We start from the raw sequence: 15,622 nt of genomic DNA, 5'->3' as shown, positions 1-15,622 counted from the left end.
GAGTCAGAGGCTCCCCTGAAGTACCTGTTGCCAGTGGAGATTCTAATTCTTGACAACTCAGGCTACACCAGGCCCAGGTGGACATCCCTGAGCCTAACAACTGCTGTTTAGCTGGAGTGGTCTTTTCAAGTTGCTTGCCTTTGCCCGCTGCACAGGCTGTGCTGCCTGGGGTACCTGCCTCTCCAGGAACGTTGCATTTGACTGCACGCCACTCTCCACCCACAACTGGACTCCCTTAATCACCTCACTTCTGCTCCCCAAGATTGCTGTTTCTCTGTCCTTCTATCACACAGCTCCTCTATTTTTGGCTACCCAGAGGGGCTGTTCGGTTCTAAGGATCACCTTGGAGGTGATAAGGTGATGTGATAGTGGCCTCTTTTAGGATGATCCTGCCTGGCACTTTGAAAAAGCCAGGAGCCTAGATAAAGACACCCCGCAGTGGTCAAGGACAGATTTGGGTGTCCTGGTGGCCCTGTTGGGACTCTGCTGGGTTAGTTCATAGACGTGATTGGCCTCTAGAATATTTTCTACTTCTTTGCCCATCAGTCCATCTATGATCACGTAGTCCCAAAGGAACGAGTGGAGTAGCCCCTTTCTCCTGCATGTCTCTGTTGACAATCTTTGGCTCAAGGTAAGAGCCAGCATGGCAGGCTGATCTTTCCCACGCTGCTGCCTCGAGTTTGCCCCCATGCTTTGCATCCCTCCTGGGGATTCACTGCCAGAGCCAGTCATCAGAACACAGCCATTTCAGGACCTCTCAGTGATTTCTGCAACCATTGGAGCTGGAGATGGTTCCCAGAGCACCAGTTGCTGATTCTGGCACCAGTTTCCAGCTTTCTTATTGTGCTCTTCATGAACTGTATCGAAAAAACCTGGACCTAATGCACTCTTCAATTTAACATCTTTGGGATGGAATTTGATGGATGTGTTTCCACAAATACTGACCTAAACAGCCTCATCATCCAGAAAGAACCTAATTTTTAAGTTATGTCTCTTGGCATCTAAGATTATGTAGGACCTACCAGAGCTACAGAGAGCCTTGAACATGTTCATAAGATTCATGAAGTTCCTGCCTCTTTTCTACAAGGGGCCACACAGTAAAGTTCGTTTCCATGATTTGATTTTGTAACCTCCATCAATATTAGTAATGTATTATTATATATAACATATTAATTATAATTACTATAATAATAGTTACCCTATAGTTATTATAATTCTAATTACTATGATTATTTATATATAAATTAATACATAGATAAATTTATATATAAATTACTATTATTGTTATAACTGTGATAAGTGCTTTTGTACATTATCTAATTTACCCTGGGAGGTAATTATTTTTATTCTCTTTGTGAAACAGTTCAGAGAGAGTGAATAACTTGGTCAAGGTCATATCGCTAATCAGTTACAGAGGAGACTAGAATCCAACCTCACTAGTTGTTTTCTCTCATATCAAGGATAAGCTCCTTCAATATCTCTTGAACCATGGTTTCCTTATCTGTGAGATGGAATACTGAAGACAGGAACCTGTCTCCCAGAGTCCTTGAGATTCGGAAACATTTCCCTGTGAGAACTTCTAGCTCAGTGACTGGACATAGTGAGTGTTCCGTGCCATTAGTTGACTCTGAATGTGTTCAAGAGGATTCTTTGTATATACCGTTTGTGCAAATTTAATCATGCACTATAAAAGCAGTTTACTAATAAAAGACTCTTTTTCTGAACCTTTTTGTAGAGCTAAAGTGAATGCTCAGCTATTAATCAACATTCTCCGCTAGGAGATTTGATGTCTTGTTTTTGCAAAGCAGCGCACCTGTGTGTCCTGCCTTGCCACACCCTTCTGCTCTGCCATATGCTTTGTCTGTGGAGCGTTCCCCAGGCTGATCTTGCGAGATGTATTAATAGGAACCAGAGGCGGGAAGATGAAGGGAAGAGTACTGGCTTAGGAGTTAGAAGACTTTAGCTACTCACTTAACCCACAGTGAGCCTCAGCTTCCTGATCTTTAAAGTGATGGAATTTTAAAAAATAAAAAGGACTTTTAGTTTCAACTCTGACATGTAAGAAGCTTGAAAATCATCTCTCCCCTCTTACAACAAGAGAAAAATTGGACAAACTGAATGTCAGTGACTTTTCTTAGATCTATCAGAGAATTGAGGTCAAACCACCCCCTTCAAAATCTGGAAAGACAAGTGAAAGCAGGGAATCACAACGAGATCTGCTTCCTGGGAGCAGAAGCTGCCAGAGCCCTAAACTGGTAGAAACACTTACTGGGTAACTTTGAAGAATTTCTGGAAGTGAAGTTTAGACTAGTGTGAGACTGAGAAACTCCTGAGGGCCACAATCTTAGGGACCTCCCACATTATTTTAGGTTTTACCTCTAGGAACCTCACCAGGTTCTCATGGTGAAAAGCAGAGACAAACCCCTTGTGCTTCTGAATGGGAGAGGGGAGAAGTAATCATTTTGAACTAGACCTAGAATGTTCTCCATAACAAAGACCTACACAGCGAGGGGAAAAGTTTTGTCAGAGTCTGATCCAACCTTGGGGGAGGGAAATTATCCAACTTCAGCCCCCTCAAGTCTTCTTGTCTCACCTAAGGGGAAAACAAATAGTTGAGAAACACTCGTAAAGGTCTCAGCATAGGGACAGAGGGCCACTAAAAGACCAAGACTTAATCATAGAATGATAGAACACTTCCACTGCCCCCACATCTTACCAGCACATCAATAGGTATCTGGTGTAGCAGTGTATTAGAGCTGAAAGAGCTGCAAGACTCAGACGCTATGCAAGAAGCTTTTAGGGAAACCCAAAGACAAAAAGGTAGACACAAACAAGTATACTAAGGGAAATTGAAGCTTCTGACACCTACAGCAAACATTAAACACAGCCCAACTCCTAGCCAAATTAACACAAAACCTCACACTAAAGGCCTATTTATTTCAGTTCTCATTATCCAGTACATTATGTGTGCCTTTCAACCAAAAATTACAAGTCATGCTAAAAGGAGAAAAACACAATCTGAAGAGGCAAAGCAAGCATTAGACCAGACTCAGATATCACAAATATTTTGCAATTATCAGACTGGAAATTTAAAATAACTGTGGTTAACATGCTAAGGGCTCTAATGGAAAAAGTAGATGACGTGCAAGAACCAGATGGATGATGGAAGCAAAGAGGTGGAAACCCAAAGAAAGAAACTAAAATAAATGCTAGAAATAAATTTTAAAAAACTGTAACAGAAATAAAGAATGTCTTTGATGGCTCATCAATAAACTGGACGTGTTTGAGGAAAGATTCAGTAACTTTGAAGATAATCTCAATAGAAACTTCCCAAATTGAGACACAAAGAGAAAAAAAGAACCAAAAAAAAGGAACAGAATAGCCAAGAACTGTGGAATAATTCCAAAAAGTGTAACATATACATATTGGAATACCAAAAGGAGAAGAAAGAAATAATGGAGCTAAAGAAGTATTTGAAGGAATAATGGCCAAAAAAATTTTTTAATTAATGACAGACATCAAACCACAGGCCTAAGAAACTCAAAGAAGAAGCAGGACAAATAGCAAGAAACCTATACCTAGGCATATAAAATGCACAGTGCAGAAGGACAAAGAGAAAATCTTAAAAGCATCCAGAGGAATAAAGATACCTTACCTCTTGAGGAACAAGGATAGGAATTACATCAGATTTTTCTTCACAAACCGTGTATGCAAGAAGAGAGTAGAGTGAAATATTTAAAATATTAAAAGGAAAAATCCACCAACTTAGAATTCTATACTCAGAGAAATTCTTTCAAAAGTGAAAGAGAATAAAGAGTTTCTGTCTCAGACAAACAAAAAATGAGAGAATTTCATCACCAGTAGACCTTACCTGCAAGAAATATTAAAAGAAATTCTTCAGAAAGAAGGAAAATCATACAGGTCAGAAACTCAGATCTACATAAAGAAGAGTGTCAGAGAAGGAAAAAATGAAGGTGAAATAAAATCTTTTATTGCTTATTCTTAATTGATCTAATAGATAACTATTTGTTCAAAGTAGTAATAGTAACAATGTATTGGGTGATTATAGTATATGAATAAGTGACATGAATGACAGCAATGTTTAAGAAATGAAAAGGAGGACTTGAGATTACTCTGCTATAAGGTATTTTCATTACCAGTGAAGCACTATAGTGTAATTTGAGAATGGACTTGGATTAGTTGTAAATGTATATTGTAAACTCTAGGGTAACCACTAAAACACTTTTTTAAAGAGTATAATTGGTATACTAAGAGAGGAGAGAAAATGGAATCATAAAATACTCACTTAAAACCAGAGAAGGCAGAGAGAGAAAGAGGGGGGAAAAAAGAAAAACAAATGCAACAAACAGAAAACAGTTACAAATATAGTAGCTATTAATCCAACTATATTGATAATCACTTCAAATATAAATGATCTAAATACACCAGTTAAAAGACAGAGATTGTCACAGTGGATTAAAAAAAAGACCCAATTATATGTTGTCTACAAGAAACTCACTTATAAAAATACAGCTATATTAAAAGTAAAGGTTTGGAGAAAGATGTCATGCTAACACTAATCAAACGGAAGCCGGACTAGCTATATTAATTGCAGATAAAGCAGACTTCACAACAAAAAAAATTATCAGGGATAAAGAGGGGCATTATGTAATGAAAAAGGGGTCAGTTACTCGAAAGCACATAAGAATTCTTAATGTGTATGTGCCTAACAACAGAGCATCAGAATATATGAGGCAAAAACTGATGGAACTGAAAGGAGAAGTTGGCAAATCTACTGTACAGTTGGAGATTTCAACATCCTCTTTCAGTAGTTGATAGATCAAGCAGAAAGAAAATTAGTAAGGATATAGTTGACCTGAATAGCACCATCCATCAACTTGCTCTGATTGACAACTATCGAATACTTCATCCAACAACAGCAGAGTACACATTCTTCTCAAGCTCACATGGAACATTCTCCAAGGTCGATCACATTCTTAGCATAAAACACACCAAAACAAATTTAAAAGAATTGAAATCATACAAAGTATGCTCTTAGATCACAAAAATTAAATTGGAAATCAATAACAGAAAGATAGCTGGCCATTATTCACAGTAGCCAAGACTTGGAAGCAACCCACGTGCCCATCAAGGGACAAATGGATAAAGAAGATGTGGTATATATACACAATGGAATACTACTCAGCCATAAGAAATGAGGAAATCTGGCCATTTGTGACAACATGGATGGACCTTGAGGATATTATGCTAAGTGAAATAAGTCATCAGGAGAAAGTCAAATACCATATGATGTCACACATGAGTAGAAGATGAAAACAATGACAAACACACACATAGGAACACAGATTGGATTGGTGGTTACCAGAGGGGGAGGGGGGAAGGAGGAGGGCAAATGGGGTGATTAGGCACATGTGTGTGGTGATGAATTAAAATTAGTGTTTGGGTGGCGAACATGACGTAATCTACACAGAAAACAAAATATATAATGATGTAGACCTGAAATTTATATAATGTTATAAGCCAGTGTTATTGCAATTAAAAAGAAAAAAGACCTAGAACATCTGTTTAAAAAAAAAGAAAACTGGAAAAACCCAAAATATTTGGATATTAGAAACATAATACTAAACAACACACACATCAAAGAAAAGGAGTCGAGAAATTAAAAATAATTTGAACTAAGTGAAAATGAAAATACCACATATCAAAATTTGTGAGATGCAGCAAGAGCAATGCTTAGAGGAAAATTTATAGCATTGACTGCATAATTAGAAAAGAAGAGAACCTAAAATCAGTAAATTCAACAACTACTCTAGGAAACTAAAGAAGAGTAATTTAAGCCTGCACAAAGCAGAGGAAAAGAAATAATAAAAATTAGGGCAGAAATCAATGAAATTAAAGATAAGGAATCAAGAGAGAAACTCAATGAAACCAAAAGCTGATATTTGAAAAGATCAGTGAATTTGCTAAACCTCTAGCCCACTAACTAAGAAAAATAAGAGAGAGAACACAAATTACTAATAGCAGAAAAGAAAGAAGGGTCATCATTACTGATCCCATGGACATAAAAAGAAAATAAGGGAATGTTATGAACAACTATATGCCCACAAATTTGAATAACTTACATGAAATAGACTAATTCCTTGAAAGACACAAACTATACCAAAACTCACACAAAGAGAAAAAGATAATCTGAATAGGCGTACATCTATTTTTTATTGAGATATAATTGACATATAACATTGTATTAGTTTTAGGTGTGCTACATAATGGTTCGATATATGTATATATTGTGAAATGTTTACCACAATAAGTTTAATTAACATCCATCACCATACGTAGTTACAATTTGTTTTTGTTTTTGTTTTGATGAGAACTTTTAAGATTTACTCTCTTAGCAACTTTCAAATTCACATCACAGTATCATCAACTATAGTCACCATGATATACCTTACTAGAAGTTTGTACCCTTTGACCACTTTCACCTATTTCACCCACCCCCCCCCCCCCCCCCTCCTCTGGCCTATCTCTATTTTTCAAAATTGAATAAGTAATAACTTTCCAAAAAGGAAAGCACCAAGTCCAGATGGTTTCACTGGTGAATTCTACCAAATATTTAAGGGACAAATAATACCAGTTCTCTACAATCTCTTCCAGAAAGTAAAAGCAGAGGGAACATGTCAGAAGTCATTCTTTGAGGCCAGCATTACCCTAGTACCAAAACCAGATGAAGACGTTGTAAGAGGGAGAAACTAGAGACCAATATCTCTCGTGAACATAGATGTAATTGAATTAAACAATGTATAAAAAGGATTATACACTACAACCAAGTGGGATTTATTCCAGATATGTAAGGTTGGTTCAACAATTACAAGTCAATTTATGCAAGCAATCACATCAAGAGGCGAAAGAAGAAAAATCATATAATCATATTAACAGATGTAGAAAAAACATTTGACAAGGTCCAACACCAATTCATATAAAAAACTCTCAGCAAACTAGGAATAAAGCTTCCTCAAATTGATAAAGATTATCTACAAAAAACCTAGGGCTAACATTATACTTAATGGCGAGAAACTGAATGCTTTCCCCTTAAGATAAGGAAGAAGGCAAGAATGTACCCTCTCACCACTCCTATTCAACAGTGTACTGGAAGTCTTAGCTAGTGCAATACGACAAAAAAAATAAAAGAAAGCCTATATAGACTGGGAAGGAAGAAATAAAACCATCTTTGTTTGCAGATGACATGACTGTCTATATGGAAAACTCCAAAAAATCAACAAAAACTCTTGAAACTAATAAGTGATTACAGCAAGGTTGCAGGAGACAAGGGCAACAAACAAAAGTTAGCTGCTTTCTTATATACAAGCAATGAACAATTAGAATTTGAAATTTTAAAACACAATGCCATTTACAATAGCACCCAAAAAAGGAGATAGTTAGGTATAAATCTAACAAAATATGTAAAAAATCTATATGCAAAAAACTGAGAAGGCCTGAAATAAACAGAAAGATAATCATGTTCATGGATTGGAAGATTCAATACTGTCAAGATGTCGATTCTTCCCAACTTCATCTATAGGTTCAATACAATCCCAATCAAAGTCCAGCAAGCTATTTTGTGACTATCAACAACCTGATTCTACAGTTTATATAGAAAGGCAAAAGACCCAGAATAGTCAGCACAAAACTGAAGAAAAACAATGTTGGAGGACTGACACTACCCAACTTCAAGACTTACTGTAATACCGTAGTAATCAATACAATGTGATATTGGTAAAAGAATAAACACAGATCCATGGAATAGGATAGAGAGCCCATAAATAGACCCGCACAAATATAGTCAACTCATGTATGACAAAGGAGCTAAGGCAATTTAGTGGAGAAAGGATAATCTTTACAACAAATGGTGCAGGAATAACTGGACATCCATAAAAAAAAAAAGAATCGAGACGTAGAACCTATATCTTTGACTAAAATTAACTCAAAATGGATCATGGACCTAAATATAAAATGCAAAACTACAAAACTTCTAGAAGATAACATAGGAAAAAAATCTAGGTGAACTTGGGCTTGGTGAAGAGTTTATGATCCCTGAAACCAAATATTGATAAATCAGATTTTATTGAAATTATAAACTGCTCTGTGAAAGATACTGTTAAAAAAATGAAAAGACAAGCCACAGACTGGGAGAAAGTAATTGTGAAACACATATACAATACAGGACTGTTACCCAAAACATACTTACAACTCAATCTTGAGGAAATAACTCAGTAAAATGGCAAAAGATCTGAAAAGACAGCTCATCCAGGAAGATCTACAGATGGCAAATAAGCATATGAAAAGAAGCTCATCATCATATGTCATTAGGGAATTGCAACTTAAAACAGTAATGAGATACCAACACATACCAACTAGAATTGCTAAAACCAAAAAACCGACAATACCAAATGCTGATGAGGATGTGGAGCAGCGTGAATTCTTGTTGGTGGGAATGCGAAATGGTGAAACCACTTTGGAAGGCAGTTCTACAGGCTTCCACAAAGCTAAACATAGTCTTACCATATGATCCAGTAATCGCACTACTAGGTATTTACCCAACTGAACTGAAAACCTACATTCACACAAAAAGCTGCCTGCAAATATTTATAGCATCTTTGTCTATCATCACCCAAAACTGCAAGCAACTAAGATGTCCTTTAAAATAAAGAAAACATAAGCAAACTGTGGTACATGCATACAATGGAATATTAGTTGGCAATAAAAAGATACAAGCTATTGATCCATGAAAAGACATGGAGGAATCTTGGTGAAACAAGCCAATATGAAAAGCCTACATGCTGTGTGACTCCAAATATACAACCTTCTGAAAAATGCAAACAATAGAGACAGTAAAATGATCAGTGGTTGCCAGTGGTTCAGGGAGGGAAGAGGATGGGATAAGCAAGTGAAACAGGGATTTTAGGGCAGTGAAATTGATCTGTATGATACTGTAATCGTGGATACAAGAGATTATGCATTTGTCAAATCCCACTGAACTATACAGCACAAAGACTGGACCTTAAAGTATGTAAATTTTAAAAAAACCATTTGGGAGGTTGGAGAATCCCAGGGAAAAATACAGACAGTGACAAGAGAATCTAACTGCAGTACAATAGATGAAACAGCCTCACTGGAGGGAATTGGAAGGGAAAAGTGCTACTCTAAGTACCTTTGGAAATGAGAGGTATCTGTAAGATTAAGGCGATAGGAACTGCATATGAGCACTGTACCCTAGTTGATAATCTTGTTTCCCAGGGGAGTACGCATTAACAATTCTGATACTGGTGTACAGTCGGCCTTCAGTATCCACAGGCTCTGCACCACGGATTCAACCAATCTCTGTGGTTGGTTGAATCTGTGGTTGCCGAACCTGAGGATATGGAAGTGACTAAGGAACTTGAGCATGCCCAGATTTTGGTATCCGTAGAGGTCCTGGAACCCATCCCCCATGAAACTGAGGGATGGCTGTATATGCATACTGGAATGGAACAGTTAAGTAAATAGATGGTAGACGGTGGGAGCCATGTTGCCCATTGTTGGAGTAGGGAGCCAGAAAAAAAGTAGGAAGGGCACACAGAATATGTGTGAACAGCTTTGTACAGTGAAGGTATTATTATTTATACATATTACTTATACCCTAAGGTGTTGTTTTTTGTACATAAAGTATTATTATTTTCACATTATTTCATGCATAATTCAGACCATGTACTTCAGAGGTGAGGGACCGATCCAAAAAGCTCAGAACGTTTTCAGGTCCAGCTTTTAACAAATATGTCTGTCTTCTGAAGTGATCATTTAATTTGTCTGGACAGGTTCTGTTCGATGGTGTGTTGGAGCTGTGTACATCAGAGCAGCTTAATATAAATACGTAAAGCAAAGGAAACAGGTTATTTAGAAGGTAAAGTTTAAAAATATAGCATTTACTGCTCCTAGGTGATGCCAAAAAGTGCAGAGAGAAAGAAGATAGACAGTGGAAAGTTCTTCTTTTGTTTGGGATACTACTAAATACCTGGGTGTTTGCAAATAGTCACATTTTCAGTACAATGTAGACCAAGCATCTGGATATTTGAATTTTTCTCTTTCCAGCTGGTAGTGTTGATATGGTGGAGACATGGCAGAGCTTCAAAATTAAATTGTTTCCAAATGCTTTTTACAGCATTTAATTAAAAATAAAATTTCATTCAACACCACCCTCTCCACTTTCTTTTATGTATCCTACTTTTCATATCTGCAGGAAATAGGGGAGAGGCACCAAGAAAGAATCTTTCTACTTCCCTTCAAATCAATAGAAGATCTGATGACTACATAGACAGAATCTGGATTTCAGACACACTGTTAACTTGTCTCGATACACAGGCAAATAATTTGCCACAGATTGAAACATTTCTCTATTTAAATCAAACTTCCTGCCTATTAATAGCTGTGAAACTCTAGAACGTATTACTATACCAATAAAGCATTATGTCTGTTCAAGTCTTCTTGAAATGAAGCAAGGCACAAATACTCACATACATAGTTACATATATACATACACAACATTGCAGAATCTCCTTTAAGAATTTAAATAGCAAAATTAACAGTCTGAATTGATTTGAAGATAGAAATATGGACCAAGTGAATTTCAAAGAGCCCTTCACATGCCAAGATTCCGTACTTTTCTTGTTCAATTTGCGTTCACACTTTCCTTCATTGCCTTTTTACTGATGGAAGCAATATTTCCTGGAACCATTTCTTTACACGATAATTTTCTGCTTACCTCTAGCATCCCACTGCTCTCCCTCCACGCCCCTACCCATACAAATACACACAGACACGTGCACAAATGGTTGCAAATAGTTTGGGATTTGCAGAGCAAAGGAAATGAATAGCATATAACTTTCTTTCTTTCTTTCTTTCTCCCTCTCTCTCTTTCTTCTTTCTTTCTTTCCCCATGTTGTGTGACCCATTCATCATTCTGTACAATTAGACAAATGAAAAGATATCTTTTATTTGACTTGATTTGCAGTTCTTTTCAGATTCATTATGTGCATGGCTACAAGGAAAAACATGGTACCTTTGGGCAGCCTCTGATTTGTCAGGAAATTCCTTCTGCCACAATGCTTGGGTGGGGAGAACGTGGGTGATGTGATCCAGATGCATGGGCTGCCCTTTGCCAGGAGTGCAGATGTGTTTTATATGCACATGCCCAGATGGTGACCCCTCTGGCATTATTAATGTGTCCCAGCTGCCAGGCTTCCTCCTTTGCATGCATGCGCCTCGATTTCACATATTTCATGTGTTTATTTATGAGGCACAACATTCCTACATTTCATATGTGGCAGTTACTATTAAAAATGAGAAGTTTTTTTAACTGCTCTGGAAATTGATAAAGAATTTTTTAAATTGCTATGAAATGTGGCCCTCATTTTAAAATGACTTCTCATATAGTTATTGAATTCATAATGCAAATTTCTGACCTTTCTCCTTGCATGTTGAGAAAATATGGTGTTGGCTGTACCCTCTAAAGTTCATTAAGAAATTATTTGCATATATAATACATTGTAATGATTTTTTGCTTTCCTTTTATTTCTAATCTCCAAGGCCTATTTTTAAAAAGTAGTGTGTCTATACATTTGAACATTGTTACTCACTGTTAATTAAATCCAGGCATCAAGTAAGAGAAATTTGGGATCTTCCAGAAATGGGTTGTACTTATAGATCCACAGGGAGACAACTAGTTTCATAAAAATATGGTCCAATCATTGCTTCAAACTACTATAGATTGTAACTCCACGGATTTGAGAAAGTGAATTAGTCCTCTAAATTTTGGCTTATAATCTAAAGTAGAAAATAAAGGAGCATGGTAGTTTCACTGAACTAAAATGAACTGACTCAACATCTTGTTTTTAAAAACTTGAGCATTTTTATGGGGAAAATGTAAATATGAATCAAATTCTTAAAACAGAAAGATGAAAAATGCAAATGACAGATGATCAGCTTTTGAAAGATAGGGTTCGTGCCCATTTCCTTCTTTAATGTCAGAAGGAATGAACTAAAAGAAGTCAAAATCTATAATTTATCATAGACAACTATCTCCATAATCAGCTATAGAAAAGACCAACATACGGATGAAATTTTTTAAGGGGCTTCACACTTTTGTTATCAACAGTTGCTAATGCTGAGTGCTAAGGTAAGTGTATCTTGAGTCTTGATTACCTGGTTTCCAACCGTTGTGGAAACTATCCTACTTCCCTAAGTAAAGCCTGTTTTTCCTGTTTGGGTATGTATATTTATCTTGAGTTCATAAATAAAGGTGCCAACTCATTTATTAGCTTTGACCAAACCTACAAAGTAGGATGGAAAATTAAAACAAGTATCTGACTAATTCTGCCTGGAATTTAAAAACAAAAATAATAAGTTACAGATATTTTTTCCTGAACCCCCCAGATAGGTACCTCAGACTTGCTGCATGTGTATTTGTGTCTGAATGCGTCTGTATAATAACAACTCTAGCGTTCTCTGGGAGAAGATTTAGAGCAACTCTAAGGAGACTTCAGATCCAGGCTGTTTATGGGGATGAAGCAATAAAAAGAGAAGGAAAAGCCTCAAAATGTCTTCTTATTTGACATGGAAAGAAGAATGGCTGTGGCCTTGCCTTTTTCATTTACATCTTGAAGTCTTCAAATAATTTTGGTTATTGACCTTAAGACTATTATAGCCAAGACCTTATCAAAGGATCCAAAATTATAACCATAGGCTCTTTTTTCTTAGCCGCCTCCTTTTATCACGAAGATGAAGAAAGCAAAGAAAACAAATAAATGACGGCAGTCTTTTTGATACTCAGATGACAAATATGTGACATGCGTGCTCTAACAACTCTTTACACATTGATAGCAGACATAATTAACCGGTTGTGATACTCTTTACCACTAAACCAAGACCCAGGCTCAGAATCCTCCTCAACAGAACCTTGCCAGGTGCCACCACCAATTAAAGTCCATACCTGAGACAAAACCTCTTTGTCATGCCCCTCTTACTTATATTGGTGCTGAGCAAATAATAGATGGTTAGTCTGAATGTGATAAAACATAAAAGACCAAAGATTACTGCTGTTGTTTAAACCTGTTTGCTTTTCACAAGAGAAGTTAAGAGCTGGTGTTAGGCCTGATCCAAAGAGTAGGAGAGTCACTATGGTAACCATATCAAGTCATTGACCCACAGCCCATCAGAACAGTCTGTCCTGCTTCCTGCCATGTGAGATTGAGGCCAGGCAACTTGAAGAACCCTCTGAAGGCTACTCGGATTCAGGGAAGTGGTACAGGCCACAAAGGGGTTACACACAGAGGAACAGGAAAGAGTCTGGTCTACATCTTGGGCTGCCTGGAAAAGGCACCAGTAATTAAAGAGGAAAAACAAGAAGCAAAATGTTGGGGTGCAAATCCAATCGTCAGGGGCAAGGGAACCCGACAGTTGGGATTCCAGGGTTAACCTGCAGAGTGCACTGGGACAGCAGGCAGAAGAGGTCCCAGAAGCCGCTTGGACACCACTTCCTCCTTTGACATCATTGTGCATTTGCACTTGTGCATGTGACAGTAGCAACAGCCCCTCGGCTCCAGAGCGCTTTCCCATCTGTGATATCATTGATCCCCACCTCCGTCAGTACAAGGAAGCAGGCATTGTTATCCTCAATCTTACAACCAAAGGGAGGCTAACTTGTCCAAAATCACATAGCTGTTGAAGCCTAAAGTTGCTTTCATCTGAAACACCCAGAGGAAAGGAGGTGACAGAAGGTGGATATTTTGGATAATTTCCCATTGAATTTTCAGATAATTGTGGCAGTCTGCTCCATAACTTTGCATGTACAGAACAGCCTACAGTTGGATCGTCAACCAGGTGTACGTTACAGACATGATGGCGAAGGTGGTAGAGTAGCTTCTGAACCCATTTAATAGTGCACATGCCATTCTGGACCCTCCGTCATTGAAAGAGACTTTCTGTTCATTTCTCTGACAGCTGGTGACCCTGTTGCAGATGTGGGTTGTCCCTTTGTATTTCACGATAAAACTGTACTGGTGGCGGTTTCTGTCTATGTGGGGAATGTTCTCAGTCATTACCAGTTACATCGTCTTCAGAGCTACCCGAAAACCCCTGTCAGGGAGAACACCACGGTATGTATTCCATTCATTCCTTCCCCGCCCTCCCTTTTATTGTAAACATTAAAAAGTGTATTTAATTTCCATTTTCCTGGATGGGAGAGAAGGGTGCTACACTTTTGCCTTTATTAGCAAAACCATTTGGAGATTAGCTATACTGTCAGTTCACATTCCTTATTTAATGGTGATTTAGACATGCCTGTAGAATTTATGACTTCAGATATTAGCTAGTGAAGGCCAGGAGAAAGAGAAGTGAAACTAGTGTTTAAATTTTCTAGAGCACTATTTGCCTGTTTATTTTCAACTCAGCATTTTGATTCATTCCACAATCAGTTGTGTCACACACACTTTAAAATAGAGCAAGAGTTGGAAGTTTGTATTTCTAACAACTATGCATGTATTTTATGTCTGATAAGTCATAAGTAATGGACAGCTCATTACTCTAACAAATGAGGATTTTACATTCCAATGATCTTTTTAATTACCATTGCCAACCTCATGACATTCATATAATTCCATCGTATCATTCACAAATCTTTCCAAAGTGCTTGTAATCACATGATATGCCCATGGATTTGCTTTCACTCTCCATAGATAGGTTCTAAATCTGAATCCAGATAAAACTGATGAGATAAAGAGAAACTGTGTAAGGTATTAAATGGTAATAAGATGACATCAAGATCTGATCTTCATTGGAGAATAAATCACAACTCCTGTGAGATATTTTTCTGATTGGTTAGCCATTCAGATATGTGTTTTTAATCCTCTAAAAAAAGTGGGAGAGACAAATATCAACTTTTCCTTTTAAGTTGGAGAAGGGAAATATGCAGTGAGAGAAATCAGATAGATAAATGTAAGGATAAAGATTGAAATTCAAATAAATGAATTCAGGTTTATGAGTATTGTAATTTAATCCCACTTTAGGAAGAGCTTTGGGGTGGTGTTAGGAGATCTTCTAACCTGGCCAGTTTGGGATTTTAGATAGCTGTTGTAGGGCCTGGTTTCCCCATCAGTAAATGGACATATGACGCCATTTCTCTTTCTTACAAAATGTGGCAAGTTATTTAAGACTTGTGAAAGTCTAAATTTTGGATGAATTGAACTGTACTTGTTTTCATCCCCTGGATATAATCTATATTGTACTTCAACACAAGTGGTTCACTTTTCCATCGTGTAACGAATTCTCTAGCTAAACGCAGTGTTTCTGTGCACATCAGCTCATTCAATGCAGAACTCCATTACAAGAAATACTCAAATGCTGCCGTCATACACTCCATCGCTGATGTATCTCCCATGGCCAGCGTCCCATGCCCTCTGCTTCTCATGCCCACTGTGCATCCACTTTAGCTTCTTCCTGCCTGCGCAGCTACCAACCTGACATAGTCTGAGACCTAAGAAACTCCTCTAACATTTTAAGCAGACCTAGCTGC

General features: G+C 37.5%; 1 protein-coding gene across 1 annotated transcript in view; it reads left to right on the top strand.

The window, feature by feature from the left end:
- RNF175 (ring finger protein 175) overlaps positions 1-15,622 on the top strand; it is a 45,866-nt gene that overhangs the window by 15,019 nt on the left and 15,225 nt on the right. Inside the window, exon 4 of the mRNA XM_046655716.1 lies at positions 14,053-14,207. Coding sequence (XP_046511672.1) covers positions 14,053-14,207 — 155 coding nt within the window. The remainder of the gene's footprint in view (positions 1-14,052; positions 14,208-15,622) is intronic.

Source organism: Equus quagga, chromosome 3 (assembly GCF_021613505.1).
Source record: "Equus quagga isolate Etosha38 chromosome 3, UCLA_HA_Equagga_1.0, whole genome shotgun sequence".
NCBI lineage: Eukaryota > Metazoa > Chordata > Mammalia > Perissodactyla > Equidae > Equus > Equus quagga.
Note: the sequence above shows the minus strand (reverse complement) of the source record. Positions and strands in the feature narration are given on the sequence as shown.